Raw genomic sequence first — 19945 nt, 5'->3', positions numbered from 1 at the left:
TTTTTTACCGCACCCCTCATCAGTGATTGCGGGTAATGTTCCAAAATTGATGTCCAGAGCATGAGGCTGCAGACCTGCTTTGGTTTAGCAGGATTATTGTCTATTTTATTTCCAAACACTAGGCACTAGCAGATGTGGCTTCCAAGGACCCATTTCAAACGCCAGAATGTTTCTTTCGCCCCATCAGGCAGGAGTTTGTTCAAACGATTCCTTCCTTACAAGTTCCAAGTAGATGCTAGAAATTTCCTTGCAGAAGCCGGAAATTGTACCTCAGTACTGATTGCGCTGGAGGTAACAAGACTGAACCCTTCCTCGCGAAAATGAGTGTCTGGCCCAGGGAGCACGACATGATGTAGCAATTCCACGCTACTAGCCACCTCCACGTCTTTTGTTCATCCGGACAAGCCAAAGGTACTGATGTAACTTCAACTTGGCCGTGCAAAACAATTTATCAACAATAATCAGAGGGCACGCACCATTGTCTCAACTTCGGATCTGGAGGGATGGCCATCATGGCTTGGCTTTGCTTCCCATGTGGGGATCTGTTTGCCATCCTACGCATACACACCTCATGATTTACAGATTTAGTACGGTCAATCATTAATTGCCACGATAACAAGCATGACTTCATGCATTCAGAACAAAGAGCGTACTGAACTACTTGAAGCATGATGTTACAGACTGATTATCGACACAAGTATACGATCCCATACAACTACTACTATATGGATTGACAAACTTCTACAGCAACAGTTCACAGAACGACATCACCAAAATTCAGGAGTTGCTAGGGATGACATTAAAGAAGTGGTAGACCTCATCCTCGTCAAACACTCCAACCTCAGTTGAGCAGACCTCGCAACAGACGGGGTGATAAGCCTGTCCCTTGCTTTCAGCTTCTGATGTAGTAGAAGGTTCAGCAGCCTTTCCTTTGCGATTTTTCCTCTTGCTCTTGCCCTCTCGTAAGATCTGATCAGTCTTGACCTTGCAGTTGCGCACAAACATAGCGCGGTACTGGTTTACATACTTCTCATGCCTGCGCATCAACAAATATCAACAATGTCAGTATAGATGTAAAATGGTCAATATCAGAGAGATAAACAATACAAGTAACTTATAAAGTTACGGAAAAAAGTTATCATGTTTTTCGGACATAGTAATGCTTCCGAATTGTCAACAAGTAATCTGTACTAAATATATCTCCTGATTCTTTTTATCTGAGTGCCTATTCAAACACATGTTCAGTAGAAACAAGTCTTATGACTGCATAATCTGAATAATCCCAGACCTTGTAACTCAATACTAACAAAGCCATCCGCAACTAACCACTGGAAGTTCTACAAATCAGCAGCACCAGAATAATATTCAATAATCAGACAGATAAAACAGTAAAAACATAAAATTTTAAAAGAGGAAAATACATGGCATCCCTATTCTTATTGTGCTGTGCCAAATAGGTACACCAACTCTCAGAACTCATTTCTGCCCCCTAACCTTGTCGTGCTGTGCCACTCCAAAGCAACTCGGGCCCTCCTCCATGCCGACGTGGTGGCACCAGCATGGCATCATAGGCAGGTGCGGCTCATGTGAGGCTTCTCGGTGCCTCGGACAAATAGCACAGAGACCCCTGCAATCATGGATTCCACAAGTCTTCACATCACTCGCCACTTACCATCCTAGAGTTCGTCGACTGGAAGGCAGAGAGGCAACCAAGGACAGCCTGATAATATATGTGGTGAGCAAGGTCAAGAGTTTTGTTCTGTAACTAGATCATGATGACAATATTGCACGCATAAATTGGGATGACCTTGTAGCAAACCCAATTGCTTCCTATCCAAAGGTGCTGAACCCCAAGAAGATGGAAATTCTTCACAAGAAGCAAGGTGAGAAGCTACCAGATTTTTATTCAAACTTGAAGAACAGGACAGATGATGGTGCAGAGGCAGAAGCAGTAGAACATGACATGTGGTAGTGAAGACAGTGACAGTGAGGATGACCCTGAATTTTTTTTATAGTGACTGATTTAGAAGATGATGATGCTCTCTTTGTTGATAATGTGGATGAGGAAATGATAGATGAAGGAGTTGCCAATGGGAAGAGAATAGGCACGGAGGAGGGCCCAAGTTGCTTTGGACCTGCAGTGAATGACTTAGCGTGATTATGGACCTATTTGGCACAGCACAACAAGTTTAGGGGCCGCCCATGCATTTTACACATCTAAAAATTAAGGTATTTCAGAACAATATTCAAAAGGAAACAAGAAAACAACATTACAGCAGAGCAGAATCATGCTTCAGATTCACGATACAAAGACATTATTCAAATAATTGTAAACAAAAAAATAATTAGACTATGTTATGATTCTTTTCACATCTGGGACTCTCATTCTCGTACAAACAACATTTTCGGTAGAAACAGGTCCTACTATTGCATATATCCTAAAAGGATGGGATGAGAATTGGACAAGGTGCAGCGAAAGAATTGGAGAAGGTGCAGTGAATGCTATGCAGTCCTACAGCATCCATCACAGAAAAAGTTTATTACCATAGGTATTTAGATGTTCCTCGTAAGTGAACACAATTGTGGTTTCCCACTTCCAGGAGTGTTCCTCCCGTACTAACATAAGTATCTTCCAAATTAATCACACCATGGCTATATAAGAGATATACATTAGAATTGTCACTGAATTCATTAATTGTCGACAATGGTTCGGACTCTTGTTTCACAAAAGCATTCCTGTCAACTAATAGGCTCATTACCATAAATCATCATTGCAAAGGCTTATAGGGCGCCATAAGAAAACAATCATTAATTCATTACTGCCAAATAAAATTTACTTAGCTTACAGAGAAAAAACTAAATAGGGTAACCTAAACAAATTGATCTGATTTCAATCCAAGATTGCCCTACTTGAATCAGACTAAGTCAAGCAGTGAAGGCTTTACCTCTGGCAATCCACGCACAGGGTAGTGAAACAGGCGGGGCAACTAAGCACGGCGTCAGATGTGTGGCCTTTCCTCTGCCTATTCATCCACCGCTCATCGACGTCATCCAGGTCGGGATCGTAGAACTCGGGCTCGACGGAGTAGTCTATTTCGTCGTCGCTGGACACTGCAAATAAGAGACGGCACGAACCAAAAAGGGCGAATGAGAGACATTGCTTTAGGGCGCTACTAGAACAGAGTAAGAAACCCGCTGTTTCTTGCACAAATTGCCGAGGTAGGGTTCTCCGACGGGGAAAAGATAGGATTTATATGAAGATTAGCCGTCTGAAGCAGAAGTAGTTAGGGTGATTAAGCAGTCACCTAGTTCGCGGGGATCCACGGGGTCTCCGGCCTCCGCATCCATTGGCTGCTTCGCCGCCTCCTCAGGTTTCTCCGGCTCCATGACTCTCCTTGCCGGCGTTCTCTCACTGCTTCTTTGGTTCTTCGCTGGTCCGTGGCCTCTCCTACTGGTTCGGGTCTCTTCTTGTACGCCGTGGCCCGTATCTGGGCCGTTATACGTTAGGCCTAATTATCAGTCTTTTTTCGGCCCAGATGTTTAAGTGGGTTCTTTTAGTCAGTGGGTTGGCCTGGAAGAATGATGGCTTTGCTTCCTGAAACGGTATTAATACTGCACGCTTGAATACATTTGCGTTCGTTTAGAAATACAAATACCTTCGATCCGTATGCAGCTTGTGTTCAGCTAAAAGCTCACAATCAGCACGGGCATTTGGAGTTCATTTCCAAATTCAAACTGAGCACAACTGTACAAGTGATAGCACAAGACATGCAAAGCCTGCAAATTTTGGGCTGCTTTATATATGCATTTAAATCTTTAATTGAAACCCATGCATCAAGGGATGGTTCTCTACATTTCAAGAGATACATCATACGACATCACAATTCACAAGTACTACACTCTCTTAAGAATCCAGCGAAGAGTATTTGCCATGCTTTCTACTCCCTCCATTCTCTTTTGATAGGCCTTAAGTGAGGGCCTTTCTGATTGCATGCAGTTCTTTGATGATATCTTTGGTTGACATCCTACTCGATGGTGTTTCCTCGGAGCATAACACTCCAAGTTTAAGTAATGAAATTAGGGAGTGCAGCATTTTTCTATTTGGTGCACCATCCACTCTTGCATTCTCATTTTCAAGTTCTGTCACCAACTCTATGTTGACAATGTCCATAACTCGGTTGTTAATTGCCATCTCAACATATTTTCGAAGGCTCAATCCATGCCCGAATGTGTTATCCGTGGGCCTCCTCCCAGTTACCATCTCAAGGATAATAATTCCATAACTATAGATGTCTCCATGGGTTGAAATAATATTTCCAGCACCATATTCTGTTACATCGAACCGAACAGTGAAGCTGTGAATATAAACTACTGGGGAACATTTGATACTTTGCTCATGTACTGCTAATTTTAGCAAGTTGTTCGTTCCAGAAATAACAGGAAAATGGAAGACACACCAAGCAAGAAAAGATATCAACATTTTAAAGTATCACCGGATTCACGGATTAACATGAGGTTTAGAGGCACCTGGTGCAATTTATTCCTAACTCTAAATATATGCATTTTGTTCAGTACATAATTTAAAAATTGTAAGATATACATTTAAGGCTGACCTGGAGGAGCATATCCAATTGTCCCTCTAAATCCCATGGAGCTCGTCGAGGGCTGGAAAGAAGAGGATTCCTCGGCAAGAATCTTGGCAAGTCCAAAATCTCCAACATGGGCTACCATATCAGCGTCCAAAAGTACATTACTTGGCTTAAGATCACAATGCACAATTGGCGCAACACCGTGCCAGTGAAGATAATCCAATGCATAAGCCACATCAAAAATAATGCTCACTGTTTGATGGAGGTTTAAGCACCTCTGCTCTAGCTGGTTGCTTGCACCTGGATGTAACCAATGTTCTAGGCTACCATTTGGCATGAAGTCAAATACAATGGCTTTGAAATCATCCCCTTTGGAGTCGATGCTTGAGCAGGATGTGATTATCTTCACAAGGTTTCGGTGTCGCAAGTTTCTCATAGCTTCACATTCAGCTTCAAAACTTTTGTGCGCGCCAGGCGTTTGAAGTTTGAGTACTTTTACAGCCACAAGATTTTCATAATTTCTGCAACATAGCGTTCCTCTGAACACAGACCCAAACGTTCCCGTCCCTAGCAAGTTGGTCGTTGAGAAACCTTCTGTTGCTTTTACCAACTGGGAATAAGAGATTAATGGATGGCCTTCCATGGACTCTGTGGAACGATTTTCAGATGATTTTTTCTTATGGCAAGTAAGGAAAAGGTAGACCAACAAAAGGACTCCTAATGTTGCAGCAAGAGGAATAACAACCAGAATAACAGGGGATGAGTGCCTTCTCTTTGATGATTCAGAAGAACATGTAGGCAAATGAAGATAATATATGCCACCACAGAGTTCATCATTGCCTTGGATTGAAATTTTAGTAGCATTTGCAAAAACACCAGAAGTTGGTACTTCACCAGAAAAGTTATTGAAGGAAAGATTTAGGTGACTGAGCGAGCTTAGATTCTCCAAGAATTCAGGAATTTGACCTGAAAAGTTGTTCCGTGATAGGTCAAGAATTTCCAGACCTTTCATTTCCTCCAATGCTAATGGAATACTACCTGTGAATAAATTATTTGCTAGATAGAGATTTTGGAGAAGCTGGCATTCACCTAAGCTGGATGGGATCTCTCCTGACAACATATTAGACTCTAAATGCAATTCTACAAGATTTTTCAGATTTCTAATTTCTGTTTGTATTGATCCCTCCAGTTTGTTATGGGATAAATCCAAAGCTATAGTGAGTGTGTGGATGTTAAATATTTCGATTGGAATTGATCCTACGAAGTTGTTATAAGCAAGAAGCAGTTCCAACAAATTCGTCAGATTTCCAAGAGCTCTGGGTATTGTACCGCCGAATTCATTTGATAGGAAGATCAAATAATTTAGCTGTGTGAGATTACCTATGGACAATGGAATTGAACCATTTAACTTGTTATTTGCCACAGAGAAACCATTCAAACTTTGAAGCATGCCCAGGGACGATGGCAGAGCTCCAGTGAAATGGTTATTGCTCAGGTCAAGTCCTTGTAAGTTGATAAGATTGCCGATCCCCTCAGGTATGGTCCCAGAAATTGTGTTGTTTTCAAGGATAAGATAGAATAGCGAAGTAGACAGATTTGAAAACGAACCAGGAAGCACTCCACCAAACCTATTAAAAGCCAATTCTAACATCTGTAACTGGGTGCAATTAGTCAAGGCATTTACAAATTCCCAACCTATAGTTTCATTAGCTTCTAGGAAATTATCAGCGAGCTTAAGAAATTGAAGATCTTTTAATTTCCCAACCTCAGGGGGAACACTGCCACTAAAGAAGTTAGTATGAAGCTGGATTCTCGAAAGATGAGAAGCGTTACCTAATGAAGCAGGGATACGGCCATGAAACAGGTTGTTTTCCATATAGAATACTTGGAGATGAGGAAAGTTATTGAATGCATTTGAAGGTATTGTCCCAGAAATGGCATTTCCAGCTGCAGAAAAGCCTATTAGTGTGGAAATGTTCCAAAATGAAGGAGGGATGACTCCTGACAAGTTGTTGAACTCAATGGAAACTCGAGACAGATTGGGTAGCTGGTGAAGGAATGATGGAAAAGGTCCCGAAAACGTGTTGTTTCCAAGACCCAAGGCTTGGATCGATGATAGATTTGCTATGAATTGTGGGAACTGTCCAGACAGGCCATTGGCGACAAGGTTCAAGAAGACAATATTTTTCAAAGATCCTATTTCTGATGGAAGCTCACCTTGAAGATGGTTGAACCCAAGGTTAAGATACAAGAGTTGAGTGCACCTTCCCAAAGCTGCCGGGATGCTTCCCTCCAAGAAGTTCCTGGTGAGGTTAATAACCTGGAGCCGCCTTAGTTGGCCAAGCTCTTCAGGGATCTTCCCGTCAAGATGGTTGTTGCTGAGGTCGAGCTCCCTAACGAAGGTGAGATTGCCCACAAATGGAGAGATACGTCCTGCCAAGCTGAACGAGTTCATCTGAAGCGCGATGACTCTTTCAGGATGCCGACGGCCGCAAACAACTCCCCTCCAACTGCAGAGGTGGTTGGATGAGTTCCATGAAGCAAGCGAGCCGGCTGGGTCCAGAAGCATGGACTTGAAGGACAGCAGAGTGAGCTTGTCGGCTGAATCATGGCTGCTTCTTGGTAACGCGGCCAAACATGGACGTAGTATCCGGAAGAAACAGAACAGATGCAATACGTGCATGGAGGAGGAAGGTCTAGAAATCGAAGGGAAGATTTGAGGTTAAGTGGGCTGTGTGCATGCAGGACCAACGACCTCAGTGTCACTTGCACAAGGCGTACAGAAGCATAGCCTCGAAAGATTTGGGCGTGCCGTCGGCAGCAGTCCTGGAGTGGATCTATACAGAGCTACAGGCAGAGCTGCTTCGTTGTGGGAGTGGACAGCAGAAACTTGCAATTCTTGTAGGTGTTTGCTTCGCAAGAAAGAGGTACCAGCACCAGAGAGTGAATGACTCAAGGTCGTCGCTTAGGCCATCTCGCACTGGTATCCTGGACGGAAGAATTTTCCACACAGTCCCCGCGACGGCGCGACGTGCACGCAATGTCTGCGACCACATTATAGTTTCCACTCGAAAAGATGAAGACAGGCACGATAGACATTGTACTATCATTGACTGATGGACTCTTTTGACGGAGTCAGCAACATTTCTGAATTCTCAGGAACCTTCAATTAACTGCTGATTGGAAGTACCAAATTAGCACCAGAAAACGAACAACGTCCTAGATTCAGGAAATGGGACGCGATGTTTAAACACAAGGTGGAAACCGACGAATGCACAGATCAGGTTTTTGGAAAAAGAAACACGAGGTTGAAGCGAAAGATGGCTAGCTAGCTGAAAGTCTGAAACAGAAGCAATTGATCCGTAGAATTACCTTTGTCGGTGAGGGTTCCCGTCGTGCAGGACACCGATCCTGCTCGGTTTCCTTGAATAGTGTTCGGATCGGACTACCAGATAGTATGGCGTCGTCAGGTAGCATAAAAAGGCACGGGCAGATAAAGGCGAAACTGCGAGGACTATTTTTGTTGATGAGAGGGCACATCCTGCATAGACGATGTTTATCCTTGAGACACTGTACATTCCTTTTACAAGCAACACAAGGAATATTAAGTGCGCCCGCCATGTTTTTCGCCTCTCTTGTACATTACACTAAAGAGTTCAAAAGTTGCAACTCCCAACTCCCATCCAAGACAGACCCAACCACCAGTCACCAAGGCATTGGTACAACTGAGTTTCATGACCATCGTCAATCAGTAGGACTTAGTAATGTTGTCACTCTTCACATCTGAAGCCTTGTCAGCGGAAGAAGTGAAAGACACAGGGAGCTGTGGTTGGTCATTCACGACCAAGCTCAGGACCTCAGGTCGAGCATAGTGACCCACAACGTCGAAATCAAACTTGGCCCGAACAATTTCTCCCAGATCTGCAAATGGAGTCAATAATGTGGTATAATGTTTTAACAATTCAAAATTGGTGCCGAAACAACTATGGAAACACTGGTACAGACTATGCTTGAGCAAAGCATATTGTGTGTTTGCATTCTTACCAAGGTCAGCTGTAATGAGCGCCTCTCCCTCATAGTTGGGACCTGCCAAGACTTCTCCAGATGGAGAAATGATAACGCTGCCTCCAGGGCAAACAACAGTGTCTGCAGAGGGCTCTTCGCCTAAACCAGCAAATTCATACTCCGGTGGGGCAGGATAGTCCTTTCTGCGGCAGAATTGGTTTGCTGACAAGACAAAACAACCCCCCTCCAAGGCAATATGCGTCATGGAGGCTTGCCAAACAGGCCTGGAATCAGCTGTGGGGGCACAATATATTTCAATACCTGCATACAACATAAGGGAAGAAACTCAAGTACATGTTGTACCATTGCTTCAGCAATGTGATTTGTGCTGAAAGTATATTTCCTTTTCAATCCAAGGCTTCCATCCAATCCAATGAACTCAGGAAATAATGATACGTATTGGTAAGCTGTCCGTCGGAAATTTATCAGCACAAGACTCTAATTCTTACCTTTACCATAAAGTGCTGTCCTCAAAAGTGGCATTTTATTTTCCCAGCAAATGAGGGCCCCAATCTTTCCAAGTGGAGTATCATAAACAGGAATTGTCGATCCATCTCCAAATCCCCATATAATTCTCTCTAATGCTGTAGGCATGAGCTTGCGGTGCTTACCCAGGTAACGGCCAAGAGGATCAAAGAAGAGCACCGAACAATAAAGTGTATAACCTTCCCTTTCAATCACCCCCATCACCAAGAAAATCTTATATTTTCCAGCCATAGCAGCCAAGCGTGTCACCTCTGGACCTGTAGGCTTTCTGTCAGTAAGTAGATATATACATCTGGTTGAAACAAGCTACATGTCTATAGTAATGAAAAAGATCGAAAATGTATTGACTGTGATAAATGGAAAACTAAAACAGTGAAAATAATATATAATATGTAGCTGCAAACCCTGAAAAGGATCTTAAGTTACTGGATAATAGAAATCAGTGTCAGGAATGGACTAACATGGCTCATAACATGTAGATGAAGCAGCACTGCCAAGTATCAACAAAAGGAGCAAATTAAATGATTTTCCACATACTGGGGACACCACAAGCACTATCATTCATCAGCTAAATCAATAAGAGTGGAAGAACTATTAAATAGTTAGCATTTTCTGGAAGGCCATGAACAACCTATTCGTGCCCAACCTTATACGAATTGCCATACATCAAGCATGAAAAGGGTAAAAATATTCCCAAACCCATACAGAAAAATATGGAGAAGCTAACACCTAAGGGCCGTGAGAGACAGTTCAACAATGATAAGAGAACTGATAATAAGGAACAGATGTGTTACATAGTATTTCGACATACCAGGCACATCTATAGCAGCTGCATGATACCTCCTGAATGCTTCTTTTCCCTTGTCTTTTGGATTAGCAATACAAATACTGATCCCATAGCCAAAAGTGGATCCACGGGGATAGCCTCCAATAAAAGCTTCCGGAAACACAATTAACTGTGAACCATACCCAGCAGCCTCTGCTATCAATCTCTCTGCTTTATCTGTAGTGAAAATAGTATTTGACAACAAACCCATATGGATAAGTTTATTGAAATACACTTTATCTTCCCAACAATATTAGTACAATACTTCATCGTATGCTGATATGCAGGTAAAAGCAGAAAAATCATCCATTCCTGTTCCTCTCCCAGGCAATTGCATTGATTGGATGTGACGAACGTATGGAACTTGGCACAGTGGCCAGAACACTGCATACTACAACAGCAAAACTCGATAGTGTAACTGCAATGCATCTTTTGCTTTTGAAAACTTTTATTTGGCTTAGTAGGGGAAAAAAGCATTTCATGTAGATCACACTGGCGGCAGTTTCTTTCAACAACTGAAGCAAACAATAAGCTTAAAAAAAATGACATATATGCCCACACCAAAACTTCCTCTACTGCCTGCTAGCTTAGTTAAACTTTGACCTTAAACTTTAGTATGTGTGTGCTGCTTAAAGATCCTCCATTGAAATGTGGCAAATAGAACTTCCATACTTTTGAAGTCAAGGAAGCCTTAATGCTGACATTAGTGATCAAATTTCGACTCTAATGAGCTAAAAGAGGCGGTGCTAGTCTCCACTCTGAGCTCCTACATCTCTCGGTCAGGCGCGTTCCATCACAAGACCATAGATGCAGCCTCTTGTGCGAATCTGCACCCTTTTCGCCTACATCTATCGATCGCATAATCACATTATGCCGGCGGGCCATCACATCCCCGCGACCCCAGCTTAGAGCGCGCGACAGAGGCAATGGGACGAACACCTTTCATACAGGTACAGGCACAACAGGCACCTACTAATTTACCGCAAACAAGCGCGCGCGCAAACGTCCCTACAAGCACTCAAAGTCGGAGAAGAGGGGGAGCGCGAGCGCGTGCGTACCGAGAGTGGCGGGGGTGTCGTAGAAGATGGTGGAGGCCTGCACGACGGTGGCGCGCACTGTGGTCGCGCTCGGGTCGGCGCCGCCGTTCATCTCCACCTCGGCGATCACCGGCCCGCCGCCCGAGCCCGATGTCACCAGAGCCATCCGTGTGGGCCTGCTACTGCCACTTGCTCGGGGACGAAGCGGAGGTGGGGACGAGGCGACGAGCGCGCGGGGGAGTGGATCGCCAGTGGACTTGTGCTTGTGCCTTGTGCGCGTGCGTGTGGCTTCTCTTCGGTTTTTGTTTGGATGGTGGGCGAGGGAAGGCAAGTACAGTAAGGCCGGAAGAGGAGCGTTCTATCACGACGCTTCTAGGCTTTTCTTCCCAGTTTCTGTTTTTCTTTTCTTTTCCTTTGGTTCAAGATCACGTGAGATTCCAAGATGGTGGCTACTGGCTACAAATGTCTACTTGTAAGTTGTACAGTCAGTAAAGAAGAGAGTAGTAGAAAATCAGCCTTGTAAGGACGAAGTCAGTAAAGAAACTAACTTTTTTGTTGAATGTTTTTAGGTGCATTTGCAACATTTATAACATCTTTGGTGTGTCTGATGGCTGTTAAGAAAAAATGGTGATTCGTCGCGATCTCATGACATGCTTCAGGCAATGGTTCCCATGATCATTTTTCTTGTTCCTTTTTGCTTACGGGATTATTACACTGGTCCAGATGAAGAGAACGAAGTAAAATAGACAGTGTGATGCTTGAGGACAAGGTGATGGTCGTTTTCGACCCACACGACCTTTGCAGGCTCACTATCTTGACCACATCGAGCGGACTGATAGAACCAAACCCATCACTGTCCAAGTGGCCGATCAATTATCATTTGACAACAAAATAGCATTACTCGCAAATCGGCACGAAGACGATGGGACTTCTTTGTCCCGATTTTCACGAAGCGACAGCGCCAGAAAATAGACATGACTTTTAAGCCAGACCTTAGGATAAGATCCACCGTCCTGAACATAACAGTTTATTCGCAAACGTACAACAGAAAGCCCACAATTATTGTGATGCAATGGCCACTTGCAATTTGTTGTATAAGGCGATTAAAGATGTGTGGTCATTAGGTCTTCGAAACGTCATCCCTCTTTCCAGCAAAAGTCTTCTCTGCGTCGGAAGCGAAGGAGACAGCAGATTTTGGATCGGTATTCACCACCAAACTCAGCACCTCTGGTCGCGAGTAGTGGCCCACCACGTCGAAATCAAACTTGGCTCGAACGATCTCTCCAAGGTCTGTGAACCATACCAGGCAATTTCCAATGAGAATTATGCGTGCCCTAATGCATATGATACTGTTATCATTTTTTTTTTTGCGAAACATATGATACTGTTATCTGGAATGCAAGCACATAACTAACCTACCATGTCATAATGCTTAATGCATATGATGAATGTATACTGGGATATTTTGCCTGGAATGTATTTGAATTCCTTGGTTTCTTACCCAGGTCAGCTGTGAGGAGGGCCTCGCCTTCATAGTTGGGACCTGCCAACACTGTTCCAGATGGTGAAATGATGACACTCCCTCCACAACAAACAACAGATTCCGGGGATGGCTCTTCCTCTAGGCTACCAAATGTATACTCGGGAGGGGGAGGATAGTCCTTTCTGCGGGTGAACGGCACTGCTGACAGCACGAAGCATCCCCCTTCAAGGGCAATATGTGTCACAGAAGCCTGCCAACTTGTCACGCAATCAACAGTGGGAGCACAATATATCTGAACACCTGTAAACATAGGACTCGGGTATGAAAGATTAACTCAAGTGCATCTGTGCATGTGGTGCATTTCAGCAGTTACACCTTATGGTTCCAAATTATGTTCCTGCACTTTGTTTCAGATACTGTACTTAGCTAAGCAAGAAACAGAAATACCTTTAGCATACATGGCGGTCCTGAGAAGTGGCATTCTGTTTTCCCAGCAAATGAGGGCACCGATTTTTCCAAGAGGAGTATCATAGACAGGTATTGTAGATCCATCTCCAAACCCCCAAAATACTCGTTCCAGTGCGGTAGGCATGAGCTTACGGTGCTTCCCTAGGTATTTTCCCAGGGGATCAAAGGTGAGCACTGTATTGTAAAGTGTGTATCCTGACCTTTCAACCACCCCTATCACCAAAAAAATCTTATATTTTCCAGCTAATGCAGCTAAGCGGGATACTTCTGGGCCTGCATCCATCAAACATTGAAATGTTTACAAAGTGCTTCCTAGAAATAACAGATGCGTACATTGGTGAAAAATAAACATTGATACATTAACATCATTTTAGAATACCAGGCACATCTACGGCTGATGCATGATACTTCCGAAAGTCTTCCTTTCCCTTGGCAGTGCGATTGCCAACAACGAGTCCAAAGGTAGCCCCATGAGGATAGCCACCAATGAAGACTTCTGGAAATAAAACCAACTGTGAACCATATCCAGCTGCCTCCGCCATCAATTTTTCTGCTTTATCTGTAGTACAAATCATTGAAGAAATTTACAAAATGCCTCATCTCCAAAGCTATCAGACTTAAAAGGCTGATAAAAGGATTATTGTAAAAAAAATTGTGACTCCAGTACTGGGTAGGAACTGAGGTGGCACATAATAGTATGCAGATAAAGATTTTATTTAAATGCCTGTGTATCGCACCTGAAATACCTAATCCTCCAAGCAAGTAAAACTGTCCACACAACTCACCCACCACTATCTAAGAAAAGGCAGTATCAACTCCTTATCCCGTATAGCTCATGCTCATTAACCCTGAGAAAACCTACTGCTCCATCCATATATCTAAGATCACTATAGAGAACAATGTCTCCTTGAAGCAGATGCCGCCATGTCAAACAATCGGTACAGTATTTGAGAAATGAATCACCATATAATGACACTGTCACAATTCAATTAAACAATTTTCTCCGTGCAGTTTTACGACTACGATCCATCACTGAACACAATTCACAAAGCTAGTTTTGACGAGACAAGCAAGCAATCACCTCGCGCGCGCAGCACTGATCAAGACCGCCACACGGGCGAGACAATGAATCGAACACCATGCGCGCTACTCCAACAACTACAGCGACAACGGGGGAAGAGCAAAGCTGCACGCACCGAGAGTGGCAGGGGTGTCGTAGAACACGGACGCCGCCTGCACGACGGTGACCCGAACAGTGCCGGCGTCCTGATCGGTGCCGGCGTTCATCTCCACCTCCGCGATAACGGACTCACCGCCCGAGCTCGCTGGAGCCAGGGCCGCCATCGTCTCAGAGTACTGAGCGATCGGGCGCGTCGGGCCGGGGCCCGGGGGCGGGCTACTTGTCGTGCTTCTTGCGGAGGTAGTCGCGGACGAACTGGTCGCGAGCGAGCGTGCGCGCGCGCTGGGGTTCGATGTTGACGTAGGAGAGGTGGATGCCGTAGGCGAGGAGGCCCGCGCCGAGGGCGAAGAGGGAGGCCGTGGAGAGGAGCTGCCGGGGAGTGGACGGGGAGCACCACCCCATCCGTCGGGTTTGGTGAGGCGGTTTATAAGGGAGAACGGAGAGGGACGGCGGCGGCCACAGGAAGGAAGACGGAGATCGGGGTTCTTCCAGCCTACCGTCTCGGCAAGTTTTGTGCAGGTCACTGTAAACTTCTGCGATTTGCATCGATATTCTGTGCTATTTTTATTACAAAACGGCAAGGGTTACAGTACAGAATTACTCTTTTCTGGACCAATTGAAATCGCCCCCCATCAGCATCAGATCTGTCAGGCAATATACTGAAGGCGATGTAGAAGGATAATGTACTGATTGCTGAAGGGAGGAGGAACAGAGCTGAAAGACAATACGAGATTGTAGAAGGATAATGGGCAGTGACAATGTACGCATCTGACATCTTTGATCTCTCCAACCTATTAAATATTAATCCATGCCACGACTTTTATCACCACAACACCACCCTCATAATTTAATCTACTAATTCACCAATAACGAGTCTCAAAGTAGTGCCAAATAAGCATAAGGACGACCCATAGGTATCAGTCTTCAGTTCTCACTCCATGGAATGATGGGAATTTGAGTCATTCAAAATTCCTTCGAGATTCATCCAGTAGGACGCACGTTGCCAATGAACCATGATGATGTACTATAAATGGCCGCACCTTACGATCCACAAGAAGGTTCAGTAAAGCACAACATGGGTGGGATGGGATTGTCCATGAACTTTTTGGATGGGACGATCCCACTTGTGTTTTGTGTCAAGCTCCAAATCTACAACCCTGTGTTTGGTTTAGAGTCTGATTTTAGGATGAAACGATCCTACTTGTGTTTGTCACCCCGAAGAGGAATTTCTAGGTACTAAAATTCGGGACGTGTTTGGTTATATGAAGAGGAATTTCGAGGTACTAAAATTTGGGACACACTGCAAGAAGCCTCATGCACCGAGACTACCGGCTCATCAGATTATGACAACTTATTAAGCCCACAGTGCAACTGGAGACCATGGCCCATGGCTATTGCGTCTATCGAACTTGATTTTTGCAACCACGAAATCCAGTCACACAAGCAAATCTGCAATGCTACGGTGACTTGCAGGAACGATACCAAATACAAAATACCACAAGAAACTAAACCCCCTGCATCGATAGGGTACACAAGAACCGTGCATCACATAAATAAGCCGCAGGGAGTAGGTCAAATACAACATCAACCCACCTGACGTTAACTTTCTTGTCTACAATATGCATCCACGAGGGTTCCAATGTAAGCATCACAAGACACTGGAGCAAATCAGTTTACAGTGAGTGACAAATAAAACCAAAAGAAAAGCTTCAGGCCGGCTGCTTATAAGTGATGCTTTCGTTGTTTGACACAGTAAATCATGACCAGGTTTACTCCACCTCTTCCAAGAAATCCTTGATCTCTGATGGGCTTAGAACTCTGCATTTTGTATGGAAAGTATTAGTTCTCAGTAAACCATCTGATTGTAGCAAGGAATCATTAACTAGTTTTAGTGTTGCAACAGTAAAAGCAGAGTGAATACAAGCATATAAGACCCAAATTCTACAACCCACAAAGATATATGTTTCACTAACTACAAGACTGAGAGAATTGTAAATTTTAACTATCCCTCAACAGGCGTTCCATGATAACAAGTGAGGAAGTGAACCAATAAAGAACATCCTCATAAGATAGGGAGCAATGCCACATTTAATCATTGGATGAGGCAGTGGAACAATGAATCATGCTAAAAAATGGATGCTAAAATTGAGTCTGTATAACATACTTGAATTCACGGTCAGCTCGAATAATTCCAATTTCAATATTGTTGGAGGAAATTTGCCCCTCATATCTGCAAGTCCAGATCCAGAACCAGTTAGTAACTAAGGATGTTTCAACAGTAAGCAATTACAAGTGGAATGGCATACCCTTCTTTCAGAGTCAAAATTGCTGTGTGGATGGCATCATCAAGCTCCATATCTTCTGTGTATCTACAATGAAAACATAAATAAAGGTTATACGTCTACAAGTGAATTCATAATCCTTGGGGCAAAAAAGATGAATTATTATGACATGTGCTGCTTTTATTAATCAATCAGGCATATAAAGTCATCTGAAATTTATATACAAATGTATGGAAGAAAATTATCAGCAGCTCCAAGTCATAACAATATCTAGTATTGCTCAACATTAGTGGTACACCACGTCGAGAATACGCATACCTCTTTTCAAGAAACGTCTTTGCATTGGACACATTTTTCCCCATAGCTGATGCTTTCCAGGAGAAGTATGATCCTGAGGGATCAACCTGAATAAACAGTCAACAATGTCAGCAATCTTGCTGCTGATACAGTATGATGGCGAAGTATTAGCCCAAAATGCCAAAAGTAGAGAATTTTCATTTTATAAGCAAATAACTGTTATCTCTTGTAAGTTATGACTTGATACAAGGAAACCGGATATACATTTGTCAGGTTGTCATTGAGATATGGACCATCATGTCAAATTAAGCTAAAATGAGGGGAATAAAAATGAATAGGTTTCTATCTAGTAGCTCCTTCAGCATACCTGATACAGCTGCGGGCCATTGTCATCATATCCAGCAATCAACAGCGATACTCCAAATGGTCTTACACCACTGAAACAAACAAGGTTCACAAGTAAAATACATTAGCATACATCTATCATTAAGGAGTAAGAGTTCTCTTCAGGCTTCCATTAATTAATCACCATAAAAACCAAACAATAGAAGCCATTATGTGTTTTTAAACCTGATGGTGTATCTCAGTAATCTCACTTTTGGTCAAGCTATCAGAAGATGTTAAGATGGCTACTAAATGTTTATATATTCCATATTTCAAGTATGACGCTGGCTGACTTGTTTGGTTACTGAAGTAGCCAACCACCTAAACCTTAAGGAATTAACAAGCAGCCAAAATAACACATTCATTAATGTCATCATGCTATCAACATATCCTAATAGTTAATAGTTTGGGTATTAAAATTCAAATGCAACTTATATTTATACACACCAAAGTAAGGTACCAAGTCTAGTAACATACCCTGATTGCGTGAACTCCTGCATAACAGCAGCAGTCTCTCGTACAAGCTGTGTAACGGGTATATGTTCCTGCATTTGACAATGAGAAACAATAACCAAAAACAAATTATTTACTTGGCAGCATGTGAATAGAGGAGTACAAGTTTTTCAAGTTACAAATTTATTTAAATGACCTCCTTACAAATTTCCAGGAGTCTAAACTAAAAGATTTGCCAAAAAGTATACCTTGTACAACCGATAGTACTGTTGTGCTTGCTTTCGGCTTTTCCTCACCAGAACACGGAAATCTGGACCCATCCCACTGAAAACAATGCAAGGTGAAGTTTATGACTAAAACATATACTTGGCAATTAAAAGATGCACCAAAGGTCCATAACTTCAACGAACATAATAAACTTGAATATGAAATGTATTCCAATTCCAAAATGTAAAACAAAAACGAATACAAGATCAACCAAGAAAGTGCAGTACCTGTAGACAACTCCAATATTTGGTGTCAGTGCCTGAATCTTTTGCACCTGGAGTTTTTCAAACAGGTAATCGTTTAGTACTTCTGTGGGTGGGTGTGGGGGGCGACAGAATGCAGCCGAAGAGAAATAAAAAGAAACAAGAACTAGTTATACTTACAGAGGTTTCATCCACTAAGATAGAAGGTAATTTCTTCTCAGTGGCGATGACTACACCATTGGCAGCTGCGAACATGACATTCAGAAATATCAAAGAGTGAAAAAGCAATGTAAAATGATGTACTGTCTAACCAGCGATCATGTATACTACATAGAACAGAATGGTACAATTCATACCAAGTACCTAGTATAGTGCAGTTAATTACACTAAAAGAACTAAATGTAACTTCAGAAGGAATGCTTAGGTTAATCAGGAAGTACAAATATCAAACAACAATCATGAGGGAAATTCAAAATATTTCTTTAAACTTCCACATCCCATCTTTGGCTGAGTGGCACCTTTTCTGTACAAGTATACTACTCAGAGTCTGGATATGAAGAGGACGAACAAATTTGCAATTCCCAATGAACAAGCTCCAATTCTCCACATCCAGGAGCTAGAAGTTAGTTAGAATTCAAAGTTCTCAACTTGCAGTGCCCACACTCCAAGGAATATAAGTAAATATAGTTCGAAAAGCGTCCACACAACAATAGATCTACATCAGAAAGAACACCAACTTTTACATTACTGATAAGCATTCAGAATATAGAAGAATACTTCAAATGCGCACATGCTTTGATAATCCCATCAACAAAGAAAATCAGGGCAAGTTTGACGAATGTATTAGCTCCAATAGTCCTCATAGTCATCAAGGAACTTACAAAACTGAACCTCATATGCAACTTGAGAATTCACATAAGATAAGAAAAATCATGTTAATGTCTTAAATTCACGCAATAAATTGTGACTAGCAGAAACAATATGTCCGTGGTTTTTTTTTTCAGTGCACCTCTCTCCTTGAACTTATGAACCAAGCAATGCCCCAAGCAAGCATCCACACAAATGGATGCAAACTGCTAATGTAAGGGTATCCAGGAGTTTTTTTTTTCAAAAAAACACAACTATATGCACAGTTGCTATTAAATCTTTGTATCTCTGTGATGCCAACGAGAAAGAATGAAAGGCCGTAATCAGCGCACAGGAATCAACAAGGACCTCAAACACATGGAGGTAACCCTAAATCGTACACTTTAGCCAACAGGCAACAGGGCCAGTAACTATAAGCCCTCCGCAATGCCCTAATGTTCGATAAAGCCTAACACTGCCGTTTCAAACCAGTCAAATTGATCAGGAACTTCTCCGCTACCCTATCAATACCCGTAATGTGAAATTAGAGACGGTAGAAAGCACAAGGGCGGAAGGGGGTTGGCGCAGATCGAACCTTTGATCCCGAGCGAGGTCTGGCCGGATCCGACAGCCGTGAGCGCGTGCTCGATCTGCACAAGCTTTCCTGACGGGCTGCAGCGAAATTAACCGAGGAAACTCGCATCAAATCACCAAAACTACATCAAATCTCCCCGATCTCGAAAGAGGTGACGAGCAAGCGAGAGATGTAGCGAGGGGGGGCACGAACCTGAAGGTGGTGAGGGAGAAGGAGTACTGGCTGTCACCCATGGCCGCCGCTCACGCACTTCGTCGGCTCCTCTGGATTGGGGTTTCGCGTCGGCGATTCGCGGCAAGGTTTTTGCTGCGCACAGGGGTGCGAGGCGGCTGAGAAAAAGAAGGGGAAGAGGACGACGAGACGGGAGTGGGGAGGTGGAATCGCAGGAGGAAAACGGAGAGTGGAGTGTTTCGCAAGAAGAAGGCTTTGGGCTGGAGTCCATGTTGAATTTGGGCCTTTATCTATGGGCCGGTTATCTGAGTTT

At 43.3% G+C, this 19945-nt stretch overlaps 5 protein-coding genes across 6 annotated transcripts; all 5 read right to left on the bottom strand.

Moving 5' to 3' along the window:
• Positions 1-504: 504 nt before the first annotated feature.
• On the bottom strand, positions 505-3438 carry LOC101767762 (E2F-associated phosphoprotein). The gene is made up of 3 exons (XM_004953150.3): positions 3306-3438; positions 2946-3111; positions 505-1036 (listed from the first exon to the last, which is right to left on the bottom strand). The coding sequence occupies exons 1-3, from the start codon at positions 3385-3387 to the stop codon at positions 778-780; spliced, it is 507 nt and encodes a 168-aa protein (XP_004953207.1). The 5' UTR covers positions 3388-3438; the 3' UTR covers positions 505-777.
• Positions 3439-3519: 81 nt separating this feature from the next.
• LOC105914536 (receptor kinase-like protein Xa21) lies at positions 3520-7969 on the bottom strand. Of its 2 annotated transcripts, none has more exons than XM_022823407.1 (2): positions 4614-7969; positions 3520-3595 (listed from the first exon to the last, which is right to left on the bottom strand). In XM_022823407.1, exons 1-2 carry the CDS (start codon positions 7270-7272, stop codon positions 3555-3557), a joined length of 2700 nt encoding a protein of 899 aa, XP_022679142.1. In that variant the 5' UTR covers positions 7273-7969; the 3' UTR covers positions 3520-3554. The 2 variants fall into 2 exon arrangements, with proteins under 2 accessions (XP_022679142.1, XP_012702196.1); XM_012846742.2 differs by lacking the exon at positions 3520-3595 and adding an exon at positions 3776-4329.
• A 126-nt stretch (positions 7970-8095) lies between these two features.
• On the bottom strand, positions 8096-11363 carry LOC101767363 (bifunctional nitrilase/nitrile hydratase NIT4). The gene is made up of 5 exons (XM_004953149.4): positions 11025-11363; positions 9952-10143; positions 9104-9397; positions 8634-8915; positions 8096-8510 (listed from the first exon to the last, which is right to left on the bottom strand). Exons 1-5 carry the CDS (start codon positions 11167-11169, stop codon positions 8338-8340), a joined length of 1086 nt encoding a protein of 361 aa, XP_004953206.1. The 5' UTR covers positions 11170-11363; the 3' UTR covers positions 8096-8337.
• Positions 11364-11913: 550 nt separating this feature from the next.
• Positions 11914-14617, bottom strand: LOC101766965 (bifunctional nitrilase/nitrile hydratase NIT4). The gene is made up of 5 exons (XM_004953148.4): positions 14151-14617; positions 13334-13513; positions 12934-13227; positions 12505-12786; positions 11914-12293 (listed from the first exon to the last, which is right to left on the bottom strand). The coding sequence occupies exons 1-5, from the start codon at positions 14296-14298 to the stop codon at positions 12124-12126; spliced, it is 1074 nt and encodes a 357-aa protein (XP_004953205.1). The 5' UTR covers positions 14299-14617; the 3' UTR covers positions 11914-12123.
• A 1017-nt stretch (positions 14618-15634) lies between these two features.
• LOC101766544 (proteasome subunit alpha type-2) lies at positions 15635-19850 on the bottom strand. Its single transcript, XM_004953147.2, has 11 exons — positions 19654-19850; positions 19462-19538; positions 18201-18265; positions 18045-18091; positions 17799-17874; positions 17575-17642; positions 17081-17150; positions 16735-16820; positions 16441-16503; positions 16299-16364; positions 15635-15952 (listed from the first exon to the last, which is right to left on the bottom strand). Exons 1-11 carry the CDS (start codon positions 19692-19694, stop codon positions 15904-15906), a joined length of 708 nt encoding a protein of 235 aa, XP_004953204.1. The 5' UTR covers positions 19695-19850; the 3' UTR covers positions 15635-15903.
• Positions 19851-19945: the final 95 nt, after the last annotated feature.

The sequence above is a fragment of the Setaria italica genome, chromosome I (genome assembly GCF_000263155.2).
Source record: "Setaria italica strain Yugu1 chromosome I, Setaria_italica_v2.0, whole genome shotgun sequence".
NCBI lineage: Eukaryota > Viridiplantae > Streptophyta > Magnoliopsida > Poales > Poaceae > Setaria > Setaria italica.
This window is presented reverse-complemented; position numbering and strand designations above follow the sequence as displayed.

Coding starts and splice junctions, on each gene's coding strand:
- LOC101767363 (XM_004953149.4), bottom strand. CDS start 11,169: ATGGCTCTGGTGACATCGGGCTCGGGCGGCGGGCCGGTGATCGCCGAG. Junction 9,398..9,951: donor AGCTGCTATAGATGTGCCTG/GTATGTCGAAAT, acceptor GAAAGCCTACAG/GTCCAGAGGTGACACGCTTG. Junction 8,916..9,103: donor GACAGCACTTTATGGTAAAG/GTAAGAATTAGA, acceptor TGTTGTATGCAG/GTATTGAAATATATTGTGCC.
- LOC105914536 (XM_012846742.2), bottom strand. CDS start 7,272: ATGCACGTATTGCATCTGTTCTGTTTCTTCCGGATACTACGTCCATGT. Junction 4,330..4,613: donor AATTGGATATGCTCCTCCAG/GTCAGCCTTAAA, acceptor TCGATGTAACAG/AATATGGTGCTGGAAATATT.
- LOC101766544 (XM_004953147.2), bottom strand. CDS start 19,694: ATGGGTGACAGCCAGTACTCCTTCTCCCTCACCACCTTCAG. Junction 17,643..17,798: donor AGTACTATCGGTTGTACAAG/GTATACTTTTTG, acceptor TGTCAAATGCAG/GAACATATACCCGTTACACA. Junction 17,151..17,574: donor CAGGAGTTCACGCAATCAGG/GTATGTTACTAG, acceptor TGTTTGTTTCAG/TGGTGTAAGACCATTTGGAG.
- LOC101767762 (XM_004953150.3), bottom strand. CDS start 3,387: ATGGAGCCGGAGAAACCTGAGGAGGCGGCGAAGCAGCCAATGGATGCG. Junction 3,112..3,305: donor CGTGGATCCCCGCGAACTAG/GTGACTGCTTAA, acceptor TCTTATTTGCAG/TGTCCAGCGACGACGAAATA. Junction 1,037..2,945: donor CTGTGCGTGGATTGCCAGAG/GTAAAGCCTTCA, acceptor GTTGATGCGCAG/GCATGAGAAGTATGTAAACC.
- LOC101766965 (XM_004953148.4), bottom strand. CDS start 14,298: ATGGCGGCCCTGGCTCCAGCGAGCTCGGGCGGTGAGTCCGTTATCGCG. Junction 13,514..14,150: donor CGACACCCCTGCCACTCTCG/GTGCGTGCAGCT, acceptor TTTGTACTACAG/ATAAAGCAGAAAAATTGATG. Junction 13,228..13,333: donor ATCAGCCGTAGATGTGCCTG/GTATTCTAAAAT, acceptor TGATGGATGCAG/GCCCAGAAGTATCCCGCTTA.